This window comes from Delphinus delphis, chromosome 13 (assembly GCF_949987515.2).
Source record: "Delphinus delphis chromosome 13, mDelDel1.2, whole genome shotgun sequence".
NCBI classification, from domain to species: Eukaryota; Metazoa; Chordata; class Mammalia; order Artiodactyla; family Delphinidae; genus Delphinus; species Delphinus delphis.
The window spans coordinates 6,561,764-6,584,025 of NC_082695.1; the positions used below are offsets into that span (position 1 = coordinate 6,561,764).

At 42.5% G+C, this 22,262-nt stretch overlaps 1 protein-coding gene across 1 annotated transcript in view; it reads left to right on the forward strand.

Moving 5' to 3' along the window:
- The first annotated feature begins 5,888 nt into the window (after positions 1–5,888).
- Positions 5,889–22,262, forward strand: part of SBNO1 (strawberry notch homolog 1) — a 56,041-nt gene continuing 39,667 nt past the window's right edge. Inside the window, exons 1-5 of the mRNA XM_060029295.1 lie at positions 5,889–6,023; positions 14,150–14,281; positions 14,805–14,909; positions 16,561–16,873; positions 21,334–21,434. Coding sequence (XP_059885278.1) covers positions 14,150–14,281; positions 14,805–14,909; positions 16,561–16,873; positions 21,334–21,434 — 651 coding nt within the window. The 5' untranslated portion in view covers positions 5,889–6,023. The remainder of the gene's footprint in view (positions 6,024–14,149; positions 14,282–14,804; positions 14,910–16,560; positions 16,874–21,333; positions 21,435–22,262) is intronic.

The following is a 22,262-nucleotide window of genomic DNA, read 5'->3' on the forward strand; positions in this document are numbered from 1 at the left end:
GAGAATGTTAGCCCTTTCCATACCACATGGACTTTGAGAGGGCATGATAAATTTAAGGTGCGGTTATCTGAAAAAAGAGAGGTGGATTCTAGGGACTTCCCTGGCAGTCCAGTGGTTAAACCTGGGGCAAGAAATACACAAGATGGGACTTCCCTGGTGGTCCAGTGGTTAAGAATCTGCCTTCCAATGCAGGGGGTGGGGGTTCGATCCCTGGTTGGGGATCCCACTTGTGTGGTGCAGCCAAAAAAAAAAAAGAGAGAGAGAGATGGATTCTGGGCAGTCAAAACAACTGCTGTTACAGAGCACAGAGGATTTTTAGGGCAGTGAAAATACTCTGAATGATACTGTAATGACAGAACATGTAATTATACATGTGTCCAAACTCATACAATGTACACCACCAAGAAGAAGTAAACCATGGACTCTGGGTGATAATGATGTGTCCATGTAGGTTCATCAATTGTAACAAATGTATCATCTGGCGGGGGCTGTGTATAGTGGGGGAGGCTATGCAAATGTGGGGTCAGGGGGTAGATGGGAAATCTCTGTTCCTTCTCCTCAGTTTGGCTGGGAATCTAAAACTTCTCTAAAAAATAAAGTCTTCAACAATAACGATACTGCTACCTGCGATTATGTCTACCACCTTCTAAAATCCAGTACACGCTTCAGCCCACATTCTGGTGCTCTCTGCTGCATTAGATATTGCTTGATCACTCATTCCTTAAAACTCTACTGCCTTGGTTCTGCTTTGACCTCTCTGATTGATCTTTCTAAGTCTCATTGCATATTCACTTTTTAGATACAGGACCTCAGGTTTCTGCCCTTGGCCCCCTGCTCTTCTCTCTGAGTACAGTTTTATCCTCTCTCATGTTTTAATCCCCATCTGGATCCTCAAGCTGTAGACTCAACTGCTTGCTAGACATCTCCACTTGGATTCCCACAGGCCTCTCAAAATTCCTTATGATAGACTTACTTTGATAGCCTCCAGTGAACAGCATCTCCCGCTATTCATACGCTTGTGTGACTTTCCTTGAGTCCTATTTTACCTTGTTAACCAACAGAATATGGTGGAAACATCACTGTGTCACTTGAAAGCCTAAAATTTAAGAAAGGCTAGAAGCTTCTGCTTTCGTGTTCTTGGGAGTCCTGAGCCACAGTACAAGAACCATAGAGAGGCTGCTGGAGAGACCACTTTGAGAGAGAGAGAGATACAGCTGTCCCAGCATCCCAGCTGAGCCCAGCCCACAGCTGATCCACCAGCTGATTACAACCACACAAGTGACTGTTAGCAAAACCAGAAGAACTGTCCAGCTGAGCCCAGCCCAACTTGCAGAATCATAAGAATAACATTGCAGTAGTTAAGTCATTACCTTTGGGGGTCATTTTTTCCCTAACAATAGGTAAGCAAAGCATTCCTCATACCTAAAGCCAAACTCATTGTCTTCCTCTTTAGACCTGTTTGTCTTCCTGAGGTCAGCGTTTCAGCAAATGGCACTTGGCCTTCTTCTATTGCTCAACAATTTTGCTCCAGTTCAGGTTCTGTTCTTCTCTCCTCTCAACCTGTCTGGTCTTTGTACCTGCAGCCCAGTTTTTAGATCCAACTGCTGCACTGCTTCCAGAGTGATTCTTCTAGAATGCATACCTAACCATGGCAGTTCTCTGCATAACAGGCTTCTGAGTTCTTTGTAGCTTACAGAATAAAGTCCAAACTCAGTTATAAAAGGCTCTTTCAGAATGATCTTTATCTACTTTTTGCAATCCTACTAGTAACTCCTTTTTACTTGCTATATCAAGGTACAGAAGGCAGACACTACACCAGTTATTTAATGAAGAAAATTTAAGATAAGAAATTGTTGGGCATTCCCTGGCCGTCCAGTGGTAAGTACTCCGTGCTTTCACTGCCGAGGGCCCGGTTTCAATCCTGGTCGGGGAACTAGGATCCCACAAGCCGCGCAGTGTGGCAAAAAAAAAAAAAAAAAAATTGTTAACTAGGTATAAACTGGTGAACTAGGTAACTGAAAGGGTAAAGAGAGAACTTGAAGGCATCACAGGCGTTGCAACTGTGGAAAGCAATTCTCACCACTCAGGCTAAGGGGAAAAAGGGAAGGGGTTGGTGTAATTTAAACTTATAAATGGGACTTCCCTGGTGGTCCAGTGGTTAAGACTCCATGCTCCCAGTGCAGGTGGCAGGGTTTGATCCCTGGTCAGGGAACTAGATCCCGCATGCTGCAACTAAGACCCGAGACAGCTAAGTAAATATTTCGAAAAAAAATAAACTTAGAAATGTAGAAGAGGGGCCCCGTGTTGCTGAAACCAAAACTCCAAGGAGGGGGTTCTGCTCAACTGGTGTTAGTGTCTCTGAGCTTGGAGGGTGACCCTGTGGTTGCTCTCACTGGTCCTCGTGTCTGAGAGGAGAGTTTGGTGTGATGAGGCCAGCTTTGTAAGTGTGGGAAAAACTGCAAACTGGATATAGCTGCTGCGGTATCACTTTGGAGGGAAATGCACGTGCCAGGGTGAAGAGGTGTTGCTGGGATGACATTCACAGGAAACTTTTTCCTGCTCCAGCCTAGCGGCACTGAAACAGCTGGCAAAGCAGAAATGTAGTTCTGCAGTGCATCACAAAGCAGAGCATAGACGCTTGGGTTTGGAGCTGAGAAACATTCTGTTAACAACTGGTCCACTTGCTTTGTGTTTTGTTTTGTTTTGTTTTGTTTTCTGGCTCCATCGTGCAGGACCTCAGTTCCCTGACCAGGGATCCAACCCATGCCCCCTGCAGTGGAACTGCGGAGTCTTAACCACTGGGCCACCAGGGAAGTCCCTGGTGCACTTGCTTCGTTACTGTCCCTTCTCTTTGCTTTGTTCCTGTTTCAGGACATTTGCATGTGCTGTTTCCTCTTTCTCAAGTGCAGTTCTCTCTTCACTTTGCCTAGTTAACACCTACTTTTCCAATCTTATCTGGGTTATCGCTCCCTCAAAGAAGCCTTCTTTGACTTCCCTGATGAGGTCAAATTACTCTATAATAGGCTCTGTTAGCTTTTATGTAGCCTTGTCACAGCTACAAGTTTACATTTTGTGTAATTTTGGGATTAATGCCCACTAGATTGTAAGGGCATTTATCTCAAGGGCAGGCACCATCCCTCACATCCCACCTGATTTGTTTTTCTTAAACTTGTGTCCCTAACACTATACCTCTAACATGGTATCTGGCTCAAATATTTGTTGAATGAAATGAGAAGTGTAGTGTAAATATAAATAGCCCCCCCTGACTTGGGGGGAGTCCATACCATGCTTGAATAGGGATTTTTCTGAATTATCTGCTTCCAGTAGTATCTCTGTTCTGGACGCAGCTCGTAAGTCTTCCTCCTGCCTCTGACCCTCAGTCTCTCAGTTCCCATCCCCTGATAACAACTGCTACTTGGGTTGTCATTCTGAGATGCTCCACGCGAACGTGCAAGCAAAATATATATTCTCGTAGACAGAAGTGCTTCATTCTATTTTTTTTTAATTTTATTTACTTATTTTGGCTGGGTTGGGTCTTCGTTGCTGTGCGCACCCTTTCTCTAGTTGTGGCGACCGGGGGCTATTCTTTGTTGCGGTGTGCGGGCTTCTCCTTGTGGTGGCTTCTCTTGTTGTGGAGCACAGGCTATAGGCATGTGGGCTTCAGTAGTTGTGGCACGCGGGCTTCAGTAGTTGTGTCATGCGGGCTCTAGAGCGCAAGCTCAGTAGTTGTGGCACACGGGCTTAGTTGCTCCACGGCATGTGGGATCTTCCTGGACCAGGGATCAAACCCATGTCCCCTGAATTGGCAGGATTCTTACCCACTGCGCCACTGGGGAAGTCCCAGAAGTGCTTCATCCTTTTGAACAACTGTTTCACTGTAGGAAAGTACCATAGTTTAGTTAATTAGTCTTTTCTTCAAAGACATTAAAGTTGTTTCCCATCTTTTCCTTCTACAAATGCTGCTGCAGTGAATGACCTTGTGCATAACATTCATGTGCATATGTGCAGTTATATTATAAATATCCCCTGAAACCCCTTTTACTTTGGTTCAAGGTAAAGAGATTATGCAGAGATGGCAGCAAGGATCTGGCTTAGATGCTCAGAAAGTACCTCAAAAGGTGGGAGTTCCTAGGTTAGACCTCTGTCTTCAGAATCTAGGACTCATCTAGTCCCGGTGTACAACTAGAGTTTGGGGGCCACTTGGAAACTGAATTGCTCCAACCAAGCTCCAAAGACACTGATGCATTAACTATCAATACAATGTCTTAGTTTTTTTGCTGTATTCTTTCTCTTTTTATAATGTGACAATTGCTTGTTTGCTGTCATCTACACTAGACCATAAACTAGGCTAGGGGAAAGTAGTGAACAAGACAGATGAAGGCCTTGGTCTCCCATGGTTCTTTTTTTTGGCCACGCCAAGCAGCATGCGGGGTCTTAGTTCCCCAACCAGGAATTGAACCTGTGCCCCTGCAGTGGAAGCACAGAGTCTTAACCACTGGATCTCCAGGGAAGTCCCCAAGGCCTTGTTCTTATGGAACTATTTTTATTTTTTTTACCTTTGTAGGTTTGTGTGTGTATGGATTAAACGAAATGGAGGTACAGTGATTAGCAAATTTGCAATTTAAAATGTTTGTTTACATGTATACATATATAATACATATTCATGTATATAAACAGAATATTGGAAGAGTCATAATTATTCTTGCCGTGACTACATTTTTTTTCCTCTCCCCCAGCCCCACACTGTCTCTTGAAGAGCTCACACCTTAACCTCCAAGTTAACCAAACCAGTAGGTTTGCTTTGAGCTCAAGGCGAGTGCGAAGCGCGGCCGGTAGGGGGCAAGAATCACCCAGGCGTGCCCATTACCTAAGCAAGGGATTCAAAGAGCATTCTCAGAATGACTTTACAAAAGGGTTACCAAGAAGTTAATTTGTTTATTCTGTGTCAGGTCACTTAGTAGTAGTAGCAATAATAATGATCATAATGGAGAATATGAAAATAAGGAAGTGAGAGGTAGTAGCGACAGATCTGCAGCAATCATTAATTGAGAGCAATAGTTTGTTCAGGTTACCGGGTGTGTGTGAATAAAAAAGAAGTGGGGCTGATTACGCTCTCACTCCTTAGGATCTGTACATGGCAGTGGACCAGCCGAGGGGCTCCGAGTTACTTGCGGTTTCACATTGAATAAAGTGCTTTGAGCAAGCCTAACAAGCAATGAGTAGGCGAATATTTTTTTCTAGAATTAACTAAGGTAACGAGCTTTTCAAAGTGACAGAGACGCCACTAGGTAACTTCCCGGCCCAGAGCCACACATCGAAAAGGTTTTGAAAACAGCTTCGGGCCCCTCCTAGCCTGACTTTGAAAGCAGGTGTGGGACGCATGCGCCCGGCCCACCGGTTGACCTCCTGGTGGCAACCCAGATCACGGACCTTCTTCCCGACAGCCCGCGAGGGAGAAAGGGAGGGGGAACGGAACTCTCGCGAGATCTTTTGAGCGCCGGCGGAAGCAGTAGACACGTGACTCTCCTAGGCGGCCTTCGTCTTCCCCCCTCCCCCTTCCTCGGAAACCCGGCCCCCTCACCCCTCGCCCACCCCGGAGCCGCGGTAATGGACGGTTTGGGTTCCGGAATTCCCTTGGATCCAACCACTGATACCGGGTCGGCAGGAGCGACGGAGTCCGTGCTTAGCGGCGAAGGCAGGGGCGGTCAAGATGGGGGGGGGAAATCATCCTCCTTCACCTAGGAGGGAGGCGGGGCGGAGAGGGGCGCTGGGGAGTGGGGTGGGGGAGGGAGGAAGTCACGTGGGGCGTGCGCGCGGCGCCTCATCCGTTGCCCCACCCCCTCCCGGCGGGGCGGGGCGGGGGGGCTGAGGGGGAGGGGCGTCAAGATGGCGGCGGGGAGGTAGGCAGAGCCGGACGCCGCTGCTGCCGCCGCCACCGCCGCCGCCTCCGCTCCAGTCGCCTCTGGTTCTTCAAGCTCTCGCTACCCGGAGAAGCTGTTCCGGCGTCGGATCCCGCGGGGAAAGTAAGTCCTCTCCTTAGCCCTTTTCTATCTCTACACTCCCCCTCCCGGACAGCCTCCCACTCCCACCCTCCTCAGGGGGCCGTGCGGGGCCGGGCTGGGGGGGGCCGCCACCTCACCCCGGCTTGGGGCCTCCCTCGCCCCTCGCAGCCCCCTCAGCTGCACGCCCTGGGGGCCCTCGGGGGCACGGTCCCGGCGGTGGCCCCGCCGCGCTCGCTTCCTCTGCCCGTCAGCGCCGGGCCCTGCGGTCGCCGCGCGTGGGGCTCTCGGGCCCCGGGGGCCCCGCTGTCCCGGGCCGGAGGCACCCCGTTTGGGCGAGGAGGCAGCGTCTGCGGACGCCGGTTCCGGCTCCGACTGGGCCGTACCCCCCCTTGCTTCCGCGGCTCGACCCGGGGGCTGCGAGGTCCTGGCCTCTCAGGAAAGTGAGCTCCGTAATCCTTCAGAAGTCCTCCTGCCGGACGATTGTTCCGGTTCAGGGCGAGTGCGGGAGGCGACAGGGTCGCCCAAGATCTGAACCCCCGCACCTGCAGTTTGCGGATTACCTCGCTGTCGGGGCGATGGGGACGGTACGTGGGGCACGTGGGGCCACCTTCACGCCTCACCCGGTGATTAGGTTAATTTTGCCTCGAGCTCGCTCGCTCGCCTCCTGGACCCTAAGTGAGCATCTGTGTGGAGGGGAAAGGCGGTTGGGAATTGGCTTACTTTGAGAGTGTTTGGCGTAACGAGCATCTAAAGTTCCCCAAACCAGTGTATGCTGGTGGTTTCCCAGAAGTGGTTTGGGGTCGGTTTAACCGCTGAGGAGGTTTGGATGTGCCTGAACCCTTGTGATTGTTTCTTTCCTGACCCTGGCATCCAGCTCCTCCCCTTTCCACCCCGGCTTTGTGTTTCTGTTTGGTTAATGTTTGCGGACCACTAACTTGATCCTCGCACAGAGAAGCTCTTTTTATGTGCGTGCTCCGTTTACTGTGGGAGGCTTTTGTTTTGGGGAGTCGCTGGTTGAGAAACGTGGGAAAAGAACGGGCGAGAAAATGAGAGTCAAATAAAGCAACGTTTTTAGCCATTGAATTGCCCAGCCAGTTGTAACCGCACCCGGAAGTTTGTACTAAACACGTGTTGATGAGAAGAAGGTTAAAAACTGGGTCTCCTTTGACCTTTAAAAGTTGATTATTAGCAGTTTATGTTGAGTTAAATGTGTCATATTCTCTAGGCAGCCAGAATTAGAGACGGAATAGGGTTTCTAAAGTGTCGGCAGGAGGGTCCAGAAAGCTGTCAAACCCCTAGTTGCTCTAGCGCGGTTCCTCAGAACAGTTGGAAACAGTTAAACCAGATAACAGTGCGGAGGGATTCCATTTTTTCCCAGTTATTTACCGCAATCAGAACTGCTTTTCATAAGCAGTGGGGAAAGCCTTCATCACTGCACAAAAGATAGTTTGTACAGAATTTCTAGGATAAAATGTAGAATTTGCTGCTGCTGCCTTGAGTGGGACATTAGTTTTGCAAGCAAGGGAACATTTTATTTTCATGTTTAAAGAAGTTGTTTCCAAAGTTTACCTTACCAGAGAAGACATCTTTACTCTTTTCCTCTGGATTCTGCTTTTTATCTCCCAATATAACTTTATTCCCAGATCTAATTTGGTTCCATACAATCCTCCAGAATTTTAAATAAATTTTATTTTAGTTGCTGGGTAAATGTTAAAAAGGGAGGCTTAGTGAGTGGCTTACAGATCGTAAATTCATCATCCATTCATCCATCCATTCATTCATCCATCCATTGAATGCTCTTATGTGTCAGTTTTACATGTTTTAAGGGTTTTGCTGAGATTACTATTTAAAAACGTGCAGTATGGAGATTCTTTTCATGTTTTTTTAAAGTCTTTTTTCGCCTCAAAGACTTTAGGTACAGATAACATATTGGCATTTCTTAGTCTCTGAATTGAGCTTTGATTTGAGACTTGCCGCCTTGCCTGTGAAGGAAGACAGCACACAGGTCTGAGGTCTGCTCTTAGCAAGATACCTGACTTTTCGTGAGGCTCTGTGGGTTTGTGCTTTGCCTGCCAAAAATTGGTGTAAAGATACTTTCCGAGAGGAATTGTTTTCCATTAAATAGACAATTAATAACCAAGATGATGTAATCCTTAAGTTTTTGCAGTTGTCTTTTTTAATGCTAATTGACAGATCCACTTTGATGTGGTTGAGCTTTACTAAGTAAGGACAACCTTGTGATACCACTGAAATTTTCTGTAGATGGAAAGGATAGGCTCTTGAAGAGCAGGAACTCTCTTTTATGAAAAAAAATATGGTATAAAACCCGTCAAATTAACTTGCTTATTTACCTCTTGGGAGACAGTATATAGCACAGAGCAGTGATTTTCAAACCTTTTTTACTGCATTCCGCAGTAAGAAATGTGTTTTACATTGTGACCTAGTACATAATGCACGCATAGAACTCAGTTTTGTGAAATGTTTACACTCTCTGCGTGTGCTGCATTAATTCTGTCTGTATTTAAAATATTTGAATATTCTATATTTGAAATACTTAAAAATACTGGTCATGACATACTTAAATCATTTGACAGCATTGTTGTGACCAGCAGTTTGAAAAATACTGGTATGGCGTTAGTAGCACAGAATCTTGGGATGGGCGGGCAGGGTGCAGGGCGCAGGTATCAGCCCTCCTAGGTTTGTAATTCTGCTACAAGCTTGCTTTGTTGTTACCTTGTTACAGTTCATCTCTCTAAGCCTGTTTCTCATCTCTGACAAGGGAATAAGGGATAGTTTTTACTCATGGATTATTTTGAGAGTTAAAGAATTCCAACCATATAGTGAATGTCGAGAAGACTAGCCATCTGCTTTTGATGGTGTGATGGAGAAAGTAGTGCCCCCCACCCAAATCTTTCTTGGGTTTCTTTTTCAAAGCATTTTTGAAACTTGTATATAATCTGCACATTCCTTTGTGATTCCATTCTTCCTATAGGTTTTGCAATGAGAGTGAGGGGAGGGGCCCTTTACTGAGCAATCGCTGCTTGGGGAAGTAGGTGTTAAAAAATACAGATTATATCCTTTTAGGTAAAGAAAATCCTTTTTAGCAAACTTCTTCATACCTACCTTCCCTTCCTCCTGATACTCTTAAGGAACCAGCACTCAGTAGACACTTAATGAATACTTGTTGATGGACTTAACCAGCTAAATTCTAAGTGGATCATTATCCTTCAAATTCTTAAGCTGAGTGCCAGTCATCGACATCCAGGCTACATAAAAACAGAGTTGGGTCAAAAATTAGACATGTTTAGCACTATTAAGTAAAGAGAAAAATCCTTTTCAGGCAAAGATATTTCTTTCTTTCTTTTTTTAATAAATTTAAATTTATTTTATTTTTGGCTGCGTTGGGTCTTTGTTGCTGCGTGAGGGCTTTCTCTAGTTGTGGCTGGTGGAGGTTACTCTTGGTTTCGGTGCACGGGGTTCTCATTGCGGTAGCTTCTCTTGTTTCGGAGCTCTGGGGTGCGTGGGCTTCAGTAGTTGTGGCACGCAGGCTGAGTAGTTGTGGTGCGCCGGCTCAGTAGTTGTGGTGCACAGGCTTAGTTGCTCCACAGCATGTGGGGTCTTCCCGGACCAGGGCTCTAACCTGTGTCCCCTGCATTGGCAGGGGGATTCTTAACCACTGCACCACCAGGGATGTCCGGCAAAGATATTTCTAAAATGATATTATATGTGCACATTTAAATATGTCTACCAGTTTCCTCTAGGTATGCTAATTGATTAGATATATTGGATGTATGACACTTGAGTAAAAAGGGTGCTAGTATTTTATAGAACTAATGTGGAAGTTAATTAGTGAATAAATTGCCAACAGGTAGTTTGTATTCTAGATATAAAGTGTTATATCAACAATTTGAAGGAAAACATTTTTTGAACATTATAGTAATGTTTATCAATATAATGGTTAATAGTAGCTAATATTTATTCCAGGTAGTGTAATATTTACTCAACACAGCAATCCTGTAAAGTAGGTTCTATTTTTATTCCCATTTGAAGATGAGGAAACTGAGTCACAAGTTATTACTTAACTGTGTTACACTACTTAGCAGATGGTGTAGTCAGTATTTGAAACCAGGTTTTCCCCTTGACTTCATAGTCTCCTCAGCCTCTGTAGTGTACTGCTGTTGCTGCTGCAGGTACATCTCTTGTATCTGCCCAGAGCTATAAAGATCTGCTTCGGTCTCAACAAGAGGAACCTTGTCCTTGTTGATAGGTTTCAGTGTTGGTGTTCTCAGTGGGAACTGTATCCTTTCATTCTTCTGATTGGCTGTTGTTTCTCAGGATTCTCTTCCTGCCAAGGATGTCTCTTAGTTTCTGTCTACTACTGTGTCATTAGTCCTTATTTATCATAGACGCTTTCATAGGAGTCCTATTTTTGAATACGTGATATTTTCAAATGTATTTATGATAAAAATGGAACCTTTTTCTTGTCCGTTGTTTGAGGTAGAATCACTCTGTGTTTAGTAGTTAGCAGTTCTTTTTCACCTAACAGTGTTTGTGTTTACATTATACTTAGTGGGTTCAAAGTGAAAATGTTTTTTTCCCTCTCAGGAGTAAATCTTACTTGTTTGTAAAATGTGGGGAAGGTTGCATAATATAACCTTTTAGGGGCTCTGTCAGCTTGAGCACTGAAATTCTGTGAGTCTGTAATATTGATAGTTTCAGAATAGGAATATGATTAAATATTAAGGATTTTCCTTAATGGAGTTAGAGAATGGCATAGATGTGTCCTCTTTATCCCCTCTCCACTTCTCATGCAAAAAAAGTGCAAATAGGGAATTTGTGCCCAATTGGCTTGAGAGAAAGGATCCCTTGATTTTGTTTGTGTATAAGATGTATATAAAATTAAAATCTCTTTCATTAATAGCTCGTAAAAGACAATGTCTCTTACAGGCATTGTCAGTACTAGGTCACTGCTCAGATCAGAGGGTCTCAAATTGTGATTCCTGTGCATTTTGAGTAGGTCACTGATAATGTTACTTATAACTGTTGCCATCATTTCTTATGGACTCCAACAGGTTTACTCCCCAAATAACTCTCTTCCATGATATTTTTGTACTTATAATGCTAATTGTTCAGAAAATATATTTCAGAAAGCTCTCGTGAATTCAGTAACACATGGATTAATGGATCCCTCGGCCTCCAAGCTTTCTGTGGTCTGTAGTTTAGGAATCATTGGTTTAAAAGAATGTGCTTTTGTTTCAAATGTAAATAATTATTTCCAATATTTACTTTAAAAAAGATGACATTTTGATAGTCTCAGGAATTATTAATCTAGGTCAAAATAAGCCATAGCAAGTGGGCTAAGACCCTGTATTCCCATAGGTCATTGGCCCTAATGAAGTATTTTATAGATTGAATTTTTTTTTTTTTTTTTTTTTTTTTTTTTTTTTGCGGTACGCGGGCCTCTCACTGTTGTGGCCTCTCCCGTTGCGGAGCACAGGTTCCGGACGCACAGGCTCAGCGGCTGTGGCTCACGGGCCCAGCTGCTCCGCGGCATGTGGGATCTTCCTGGACTGGGGCAGGAACCCCTGTCCCCTGCATCGGCAGGCGGACTCTCAACCACTGCACCACCAGGGAAGCCCTGAAAATATTCTAAAGCATTGGTTTGCTCTTTTGGTACATATTTGTACTATGTACTAGGATAGTAGTTTGTAAAGTGTGGTCAACTATGTATTAGAAAAATGGATCAACTTTTTTTTAAAATAAATTTATTTATTTTATTTATTTCTTTTTGGCCGTGTTGGGTCTTCGTTGCTGTGTGCAGGCTTTTCTCTAGTTGTGGCGAGCGGGGGCTACTTTTCGTTGTGGTGCGCGGGCTTCTCATTGCAGTGGCTTCTCTTGTTGCGGAGCATGGGCTTTAGGCACGCGGGCTTCAGTAGTTGTGGAACGTGGGCTCAGTAGTTTTGGCTCGCAGACTCTAGAGTACAGACTCAGTAGTTGTAGCGCACGGGCTTAGCTGCTCTGCGGCATGTGGGATATTCCTGGACCAGGGCTCGAACCCGTGTCCCCTGCATTGGCAGGTGGATTCTTAACCACTGTGCCACCAGGGAAGCCCCCAAATGGATCAATTTTATATTAAATCCATATTTTGACATTTCTCCTTGTCTCCTCTGTCATCCGGTTCTTTCATATTTCCATCTTGTTGTTTAATACTAATTCTCCCCTTTCCAGTTTTAATCTCAGACAGGCTTTTATTCCGAAGTTAAGTATTGAAACTTCACAGGTTACCAATATTGACTTCTTGATCTACTCATTGGAAAGAGAATGCATGGGCTTTGGGAATTTGAACAGTCTAGATCTGGGTGTGACCTTGGGCAGGTAATTTAAGCTTTTTGAGCCTCAGTTTCATTTCTAGAATTATAATACTTATCTTGCTCAGGGTTGTCATGGACTAGTGATGGACATGAAGAGCCTGACACTGTGCCAGGCTTGTAAAAGATACTTAGTCACTGTCAGTTCCCTTCCCTTCCTCCTATCTGCTCAAAATGCTTTCTTCCTTAGACTTCTTTTCTTTTCTCTAAAAATTTTGGGGAAATCTCCTTTGGGCTATCCTTCCTCTCATCCTTTAAACAGTAGGTCTGCCCTTCGTTTCATTTCTGGATATCTGGATGTCTGGATGACTGAAGCAGCAGTTCCTGTTAAACAAGAACCAGAGACGCTACCTACTCCAGCACTATCTTTGTAAATCACATCTTTGTAAATGATGTACAAGCGACGTAGACCTACCTAGTAGAGAATTTCTCTATGAAATGTCCTGCTTTGATCTAAAACAGTGGTTCTTGTATGTTGGGAAGTCGTGGTCATGGTATTCTTGGCTAACAACTTTTTTTTTGTAGGACATAACGAAACATTTAATTTCATTGCACAGTCTGAGAATAAATGGACTAGCTGAAAATTAGTTTATTTATGTAATGTGAAGTTAGTTCTTTGATAAAAACAAGTACTCACATTTCTCATAATTATGTTTGTGTATATAAATTGGTTATTTCAGATAAATTAATGAGAAAAGTTAAAATTAAGAAAGCTCTGTTAAACTTTTTTTTCCCTACAAAATGGATAAAAATCCATCTTAGTGGTAGAATACTTTGATTTGGCTCCTATGAGTACAGTTGGAAAACCCCAGCTGAAAGTGTATTTGCCTGCTCGAATTAGGCATTTTCCCCCTAAACTCCATATATCTCACCTTTAGGTCTCTTGGGCTCAACCTTTTTCATTTTCTCTTGGCTTAACTCTAATTATCCATCAACTCATGCTTTTTTGTGTGTGTTTCATGTTCTCCCTTCCATTTTGAGCTTTTATTTAAACTTAGTCTTATGGATTCTCCTTAAATATCTTAGAATCCATTCCCCCTTCTTTCTCTTTACATCTCACTGTTATAGCACATCATCTTTTTCCTGATCTGCTGTAGCATTTTCCTAAGATGTCTCCCTGCCTTGGTCTTACTCTACCCATTCTCAGTTTGCTTCCATACTGCTGTGGAGTAATTTTTCTAAGTCACAAATCTGACTATGTCTTGCAGTCCTCTATCTGAAAACCCTTTGGTGACCCCTGATTCTCACAGGATTAAATGAGCTCTTTAGCATGGTGTTCAGAGCTGTGGGCGAAAACTTCTTCGTCTCTTGCCATCACCTTTGTGAACCTCGTATTTCTGTTCTGAGCTTCCGTACCCATGTTGAACTACTCTAGCCATCTTTCTTAGAGTGCCAGCATCATTCGTGCCCCCATAAGTTTGAATGCACTATCCAGAAGATCCTTGTCTACCTGGCAATTTCTTACCTGAGACTTGGCTCCATTGTCATCTTTGTAATCTCTCTCCCCAGGTGAATTCAGCATTTCCTTCTCTGTTCCCACAGCATTTTGTAACGTATACTCTTTCTGTGATTTGCATACTTTTCTGTCCTTTCCATCTTAATGTGAATTTCTTGGGATCAGAGACTATTGCTCTTTCATCCTTTTTTTGCCTGCTGTGTAGCAGGTTCTTCATAAATATTGAATGAACGGATCCGGTAGAAAATGTTGGTTTATGTTTAGAAGAGAGTTAATTGTCATTTTAAGTTTTTAATGTTAATATTTAATATTTTGTTCTAAAGATGGTGGAGCCAGGGCAAGATTTACTGCTTGCTGCTTTGAGCGAGAGTGGAATTAGTCCGAATGACCTCTTTGATATTGATGGTGGAGATGCGGGGCTTGCAACTCCAACACCTACCCCTCCCGTACAACAGGTAAGTGTTTTCCAAAGCCTCTGTAAGAAGTGAGTTTTTTCTTAATTTTACTTTCTATTATAGAAATAGGTATTGTTAAGCGTTAATTTTAAATATGCATGTGAATATTACTTTTATGTTGATTATTAGTCTTTATTCACAAAGTGGAAAATACTTGGCAGTGAAAATCAAGACATTTTCTGCTTTGATATATAACGTAAGAGATGAATTGCTTAGAGTTACTGTGGGAGGATCACTAATCTCAATATTTGTCTTTGTACTTTATAGGAATATTTTTCTGAGGTTTCACTATACACATTCTCTGAAAGCAAAAATAAGATTCTGGTGTTAGCGTAGTTTAGTGAAGATGTTATGCTTGCAAAGATTGTTACTTTATACCTGGTATCAGTGATTTTACATTCCATTTGAATGCAAAGCTTGAAAAATTTTTTTATTTTAATAAAATAAATACATCTCTTGTTCTTGAAACAGAATTCACTGCCGTCATTCTTTATTTCTTTCTCTGATGTTGTTTTCTCTCCAGTCAGTGCCACTTAGTGCATTAGAACTAGGTTTGGAGACTGAAGCAGCAGTTCCTGTTAAACAAGAACCAGAGACGCTACCTACTCCAGCACTATTAAATGTTAGGGTAAGAATTATTTAGATTTGGCATTACTATGAAAATAGTTTAGGGTTGTAGTAAGAAAGTAACCTTTAATATGAAATAGTTTTATTTCACTAGTTCTGCTTTTTGCTGCTTCTTTCCCAGTATTCTATCTACTCTCACCTCCTACTTTATAAAATGTTTCTTTCACTCTTCTGGTAGTTATGTTGATCAAAAGATTAAGGGGAAAGAAACCCCCATTTTTTTAGGTTATTTATTGCAAGTGATAGAAAATTCATGAAGTAAAGGTGAACTACACGTTAACCCACTACACTTTTCATTTTTACTTGTTTATTTCAGCTTTTGTCCATTGGTATATATAATTTTTATGTGATTGTTATTGTGCTTTAAATGTAGAGTTCCACTGACCTTGTTTTAAACATAGCAGTTTTCGTTGTTGTTGTTACTGTAGGCTGGGCTGCACGGCTTGTGGGATCTCAGTTCCCCAACCGGGGATTGAACCTGGGCTATGGCAGTGAAAGCCCTGAATCCTAACCAGTAGGCCACAGGAAACTCCCTACGCATAGCAATTATTAATTTAAGCTCTAGTGGTATAAAAGTATTGGACTGGTTAAAATTTGATAACTTTTGATAAATTATTGTTGAGAGTTACATTTAAAATTAATAGTAATGTAGAAGATTCTTGTTAGAGAAGTCATTAACAAATAACTTGAAGGGGGAAAGAAGTAGAAATAGACTTAAATTTATAAAAATATCTGTTGGGGCTTCCCTGGTGGCACGGTGGTTGGGAGTCCACCTGCTGATGCAGGGGACGCGGGTTCGTGCCCCGGTCTGGGAAGATCCCACGTGCCGCGGAGCGGCTGGGCCCGTGAGCCATGGCCGCTGAGCCTGCGCGTCCGGAGCCTGTGCTCCGCAACGGGAGAGGCCACAACAGTGAGAGGGCCGCGTACTGCAAAAAAAAAAAAAAAAAAAAAAAATCTGTTTTACTTTAGTTGGTTGAAGTCACAGACATTTGTTATCCTCAAATCTTGACTTTTTTTGTTCATTTTTGTCCAACTCCTAACTCCCACCCTCCAACTATAAAAATAAAATGCTATGTAGCTTTGCCTTAGGCTCAAAGGAAGCATCCGCATTATCACTGATATTTGTAATTTACCTGGGTGGATCATTCATGGGGGCATAGGAATTTAAAACTCTGCTTGGTGGTCTTATCTTATTAAGTTAAACGTTAGTATAGTCTGTATGATAGCAGACAAAGCATTGGACAGGAATCATAGAATGTTAGAAATGGAAAATGGTCCTCAGAGACCCCGGGCCTCCAGAGGTAAAGTGATTTGCCTAAGGTTATCTGATTAGTTGGGGGCAGTGCTGGGATTAGAAATTATGTTCCTAGTCCTTGTGTTATGTAGGGTGACTATACAACACAGCTTGCTTAGGATACTCTCATTTTATGCTTGCTGCCCCCAACACTACTATTATACCTTCTTTTCTCAAATGGTGTATTTTAACTAGGTAGTTTATATCTAATGATATTTATTAGAACCGAAGTGCCAATGGTTGCGTAAGATTCTTAATAAGTCAGTTTTAGAGTTTTAAATGGCCTGTTGTACTTGTGGATATGGGTTGCATTAGAGAATAAAGAATTTTTCACAGGTTATATGGTTTTCTTTTCTAGCAGCAGCCTCCATCTACTACAACATTTGTGCTGAATCAAATAAATCAGCTTCCGACTTTGGGATCTACAATTGTAATGACTAAAACACCACCTGTAACCACGAATAGGCAAACCATCACTTTAACAAAGTTCATTCAGACTACTGCAAACACACGTCCTTCAGTCTCAGCACCAGCAGCACGAAATGCCATGACCTCTGCACCTTCAAAAGACCAGGTTCAACTGAAGGACCTACTAAAAAATAATAGTCTGAACGAACTCATGAAACTGAAGCCACCGGCTAATATTGCTCAGCCAGTTGCAACAGCAGCTAGTAAGTCTTTTTGTTTTCAACAGTGTCAACTGCTTGCCTTCATTAAGATATGGCAGTGTGTTTTTAAGGTTTTGCTTAGGTTTTAAAAGAAGTAGTCATGACAGGAGATGATATCTGCATGACTCTGTGGACTTATAGTATTTATGCAATTCAAGGGAAGCAAAAATTTAGAAGCCTTAGCCTTAAGCTTTAAAATGAAGTGTGGAATTATCAAGTGGCTACATGAACACCATGAGATTTCAGTTTTATAAATTGTGAATAACTGGTTAACATTTTTCTCAGTCATTTAAATCAGTGCTTTTCAAACTTTATAACTCTGAGTCACTTGGGGATCTTTTTTTTTTTTAAATGAGTTTTATTTATTTATTTATTTATTTTTTGGCTGCTTTGGGTCTTCATTGCTGTGTGTGGGCTTTCTCTAGTTGTGGCGAGCATGGGCTACTCTTTGTTGCAGTGTGCGGGCTTCCCATTGCGGTGGCTTCTCTTGTTGCGGAGCACGGGCTCTAGGCGCACGGGCTTCAGTAGTTGTGGCACGTGGGCTCAGTAGTTGTGGCTCGCGGGCTCTAGAGTGCAGGCTCAGTAGTTGTGGCGCACGGGCTTCTTTGCTCTGCGGCATGTGGGATCTTCCCAGACCAGGGCTTGAACCCATGTCCCCTGCATTGGCAGGCGGATTCTTAACCACTGTGCCACCAAGGAAGTCCCACTTGGGGATCTTTGTACAAAAACAGAGTCAGATTCAGTAGGTCTGGGATGGGGACCAAGATTCTGCATTTCTCATAAGCTTTTAGAGGTGCTGTTGCTGGTGGTCCTTGGACCATGCTTGAGGTGTAATGGGCTTTAAACTGATACTTCGCTACTTTAACTCTTACAGTTTTATGATTTTGCTTGTCATTAGCTTCATTGTATGTCGGTAGTCGTGTTTTTTAGTCAGTTTTCTTTTAAAATATATAAACTTTCATTGTAATGAAAATGAATAGTAATTCACTATATTTTCTTCGAAGAGTGAGCACTCAAAATACTTTTTTAATAATAGCTTTACTGAGATAATTTACATACCATTGTACCTTTTAAAGGGGTACAATTCAGTGGATTTTGGTATATTCACAGAGTTGTGTAACCATTACACTAGCTAATCCATAATGCTTTAAGTGTAGGTTTAGATCTAAAGAGAAAAAGCTCAACAGTGATTTGATCACTCTTTTTTAGGAATTCATTTATGCATAAACACTATAAATTTTACAGTTAATTTTTCTTCTCTGGAGTGGCTTTTTTATTGCTCACTTATTCAAAAGATATTTATTTATTTATTAATTGCCACACTACGAGGCATGTGGGATCTTAGTGCCTTGACCAGGGATCGAACCCATGCCCCATGCAGTGGGAGCACTGAATCTTAACCGCTGGACCGCTAGGGAAGTCCCTGTTCTAGGATTCTGAGACTATGGCTGGGAAGAAAACTATTGAAATTTCTGCCCTCATAGAGCTTGCATTTGAGTGGAGAAAAACAGACAATAAACAAAATAAATGAAGTATATAGTATGTTAGATAGGGGTAGGCACGTGGAGAAAAATAGAAAATGGAATATGGGGCAGGAAGAGGTTGTATTTAAGTGGAATGCTTAGAGGAAGCTTTGTGTTTATTGTAGTAAGGTAATTTTAAGGGTAAAATAGAGTTTTTTTTTAACTTCGGCTATATCAAATTTTAGTAGTATAGTTTTAGAAACTGAAAAATGTGAACTCTTTTTTTTCTTTTTTTGGCTGTGCCACTCGGCCTACAGGATCTTAGTTTCCCAACCAGGGGTTGAACCTGGGCCTCAGTGAAAGCGTGGAGTCCTAATCACTGGACTGCCATGGAATTCCCAAAATGTGAACTCTTAAGAGGGATATTCTTTCCTTCCTTTTTCCATTGAGCTAAATAGTATTTGACTCCCTGCCTGGTGATTTATACTAATACCTAATACATAGCATCCCACTGGGCTCTTGGAATGGGGTGCTGGATATTGAATAGAGAGTTCCTCCTTCCAAACAGCTGCTTTATTTTTCCAATTGAGAGAGATAAGTTTTAATACCCGATATATAATTTTGTAGCAGAATTGATTGCTGGGAAGTTCTAATGTGCTTGTGTTTATAGAGTAGAGGGCCAGGGACTTCCCTGGTGGTCCAGTGGTTAAGAGTCTGCACTCCCAATGCAGGGGGCCTGGGTTCAATCCCTTGTCAGGGAACTAGATCCCGCGTGCCACAACTAAAGATCCCGCACCCGGCAATGAAGATCCCGCATGCCGCAACTAAGACCTGGCTCAGCCAAATAAATAAATAAATATTAAAAAAATAATAACAAAGTAGAGGGCTGGGGCATTCTAAAGGAATGAGCAAGGAGTGTTTGTAGGTGATACAGAACTAACTTTGTCTTCAGTGACAAATGCAATTAAAAATATCAGATAATCTAATCTTTGAGTCCACACCTTTGTGCCTTTTGGCTGTAGTTTTACTCTTAAGGTTATTGTCCTGAACTGACTGGAGCCTGGCAGCTAGATGCCCATTGAGAAATTATTTTAACTGTCTCAGGATTGATTTCCATTCTGTGCCATGGAGAGCAGGACCACGGCCCTGACCTAGCTGAGGTGCAGGGCAGCATCTGGAATGGCTTCTGGGAGACTTAGGGGTGATCAGCAGTTAGTAGAAGCTGCTTTTCATTAAAGTCTTTGGATTTAATGAGGAGAAAGACTGCTGCTGTGCCATCCTGAGGAAAGTTTAGAGAGCAAAACAAAAGAGCTTTGGAGCTGACCGAGTAGTATCTAGTACAGTAACATCTCCCACATCCAGTATAATACTTCTTAAAAGACAAGTCAAGGCCATCCTTGTGTGGAAGGCTGAGAAATTGTCAGACTAGACCAGGGCTGAAAAAGAAACATAGTAAGTGAATGCTGAAGATAAACCAACTTTTGTGTTGTAGGAGAGGGTCATCTTTTTACTGAAAGGGAAGAATGTTAAAAGTGTCAAACTGCAAAGAGCGAGGTTTTGCATGTTCTCTCTCTCTCTCTCTTTTTTTGGCCGCCCCGCATGGCTTGTGGGATCTTAGTTCCCCAACCAGAGATTGAACCCAGGCCCTCAGCGGCGGTGAAAGCATGGAGTCCTAACCACTGGACCGCCAGGGAATTCCCTGCATGTTCTCTGCCCCTTTTGGAGCCCTTAGCCCTTTAGGTGTCTCTTTGGATTCTGATCTCTCAGTTGAGCTCCAGTCCTGTAACTCTTTCTATGAACTGTTCAGTGGCTCTCCCACAGTTATATTAAACAGATCTGTGCTCCTAAGTAAATTTATTATCTCTGTACCAGCTTCCTTATTTTGCTAACACTTTAATCCCAGCCATTTTGTAGTCCCAAGTGACAGGCCACCCAAATACTCCCTATCTTTTGGTAGAATACATAAGGTCATAATCTGTTCTCCTGGTGTAATTTTCACACTGTAATTGCAAGAATACCAGGTACTGGGAGTGCTTCAGGTATACTTGGAGGATGGAGGCTAGTAACAGGGGCTCAGAACTTCTCAACCAAGTAGTTCTTTTAAAAAAAAAAAATTAATTAATTAATTTTTGGTTCTGTTGGGTCTTCATTGCTGCGCGCAGGCTTTCTCTAGTTGCAGCGAGTGGGGGCTGCTCTTCGTTGCAGTGCGCGGCCTTCTCACTGCTGTGGCTTCTCTTACTGCAGAGCATGGGTTCTAGGTGCGTGGGCTTCAGTAGTTGTGGCTCGCGGGCTCTAGAGCGCAGGCTCAGTAGTTGTGGCGCACGGGCTTAGTTGCTCCGCGGCATGTGGGATCTTCCCGGACCAGGGCTCGAACCCGTGTCCCCTGCATTGGCAGGCGGATTCTTAACCACTGAGCCACCAGGGAAGCCCCGTAGTTCTACTTTGATTGATACTTTGATGGAGAGGTTCTTGTGCTATATCTTAAAAGAGTTTGCAAACCACTGGTATAGAAGAACAGGTTCATTCTTTGGATCTTCATTCTGAGGGAAGACAGTAGAGTTCCCAAACTTTTTTTTTTCCCTTCCAGAAATAATTATTTTGCCTTGAAGGTTAGTAAGTACTTCCAGATCAGGTGCGATTGATTCTGTCTTGGTGCTAATACCAGGTTTTGCACCAAGTGAAGTGTCTCAGAGTAATGCTGGCTGTGGGTAATTGTTTTGAAATAAACTGCCAAATAGCATTCTGGTTAAGGTGTCTTTTTGATAAATAGTTTTCAAATTTCCTGTGCACATGTTTCCTTTTAAGTTGTTTTCTAATGTTAATTCTTACCTCCGTAATGACATATAGCATGAGTATTTTTATCCTTATGCTTAATTTAAGTTAGAGATAAGCAGATTGGTATTCTTTGGTTTGTGAAGTGGGTAAACTTTACTGAATTTTTTAAAAACTGTAGGAAAATAGATATTTTGTTATAAAATGTACATTATTTCTCCCCCTCAGCTGATGTAAGCAATGGCACAGTAAAGAAAGAGTCTTCTAATAAAGAAGTAGCAAGAATATGGATAAATGACATGAAAATGAGGAGTTTTTCCCCGACCATGGTGAGTTTCAAAAGCTATATCTGTATTTTTGTGTGGTATGAAAGTACACTTGGCTAAGTGTAGCCCTCAGAAAACTTTTTTTGGGGTGAAGGGGAGCTTCTCAGCTACATAAACTAATGAACAAGCATTAAACCTCACTGGAATAAATTAATATATGCTAAACAAGGGGATTATAAGATACATATTTGATAGAGTATTATACAAAATGCTGACGCTTTTCTATTGTGAATTTCATCTGATAAGTAAAAAGGACAATGTGGAGTTAACCAAAAGTATTTGATAATTATGTTCATTTTAGGATTGAGCCTTATTATATAGCTGGTTATGGGATGTCAGATCATATAATGGTTTAGTTGTGAGTAATTATATGTTAACATTATTTTTACATTTTGGAAATGCTATATGCTTCAGGTAAATTGATTCTGTGCGTGTATTTAATAATTACGCAGTGTATAACCCTGCCTCTGTGTGGTGGGTTTCTGGCTCCCCATTTTAATAAACATATAATTAATGCCACATGGTTTAAGTAGTAATATAAGGTACAGCAAGAGGTAAATAGTGATGCTCGCAATAGGGCTTATGAGTTTGTAGGAAGATGAGACTCAGATGGCCTAGGAGGACTTCACTTTTTTTTTTTTTAATAAATTTATTTATTTGTTTTTATTTTTGGCTGTGTTGGGTTTTTGTTGCTGCGCATGGGTTTTCTCTAGCGCAGCGAGCGGGGGTTACTCTTCATTGTGGTGAGCAAGCTTCTCATTGTCGTGGCTTCTCTTGTTGCAGAGCACAGTCTCTAGAGCGCTCAGTTGTTGTGGCACACGGGCTCAGTTG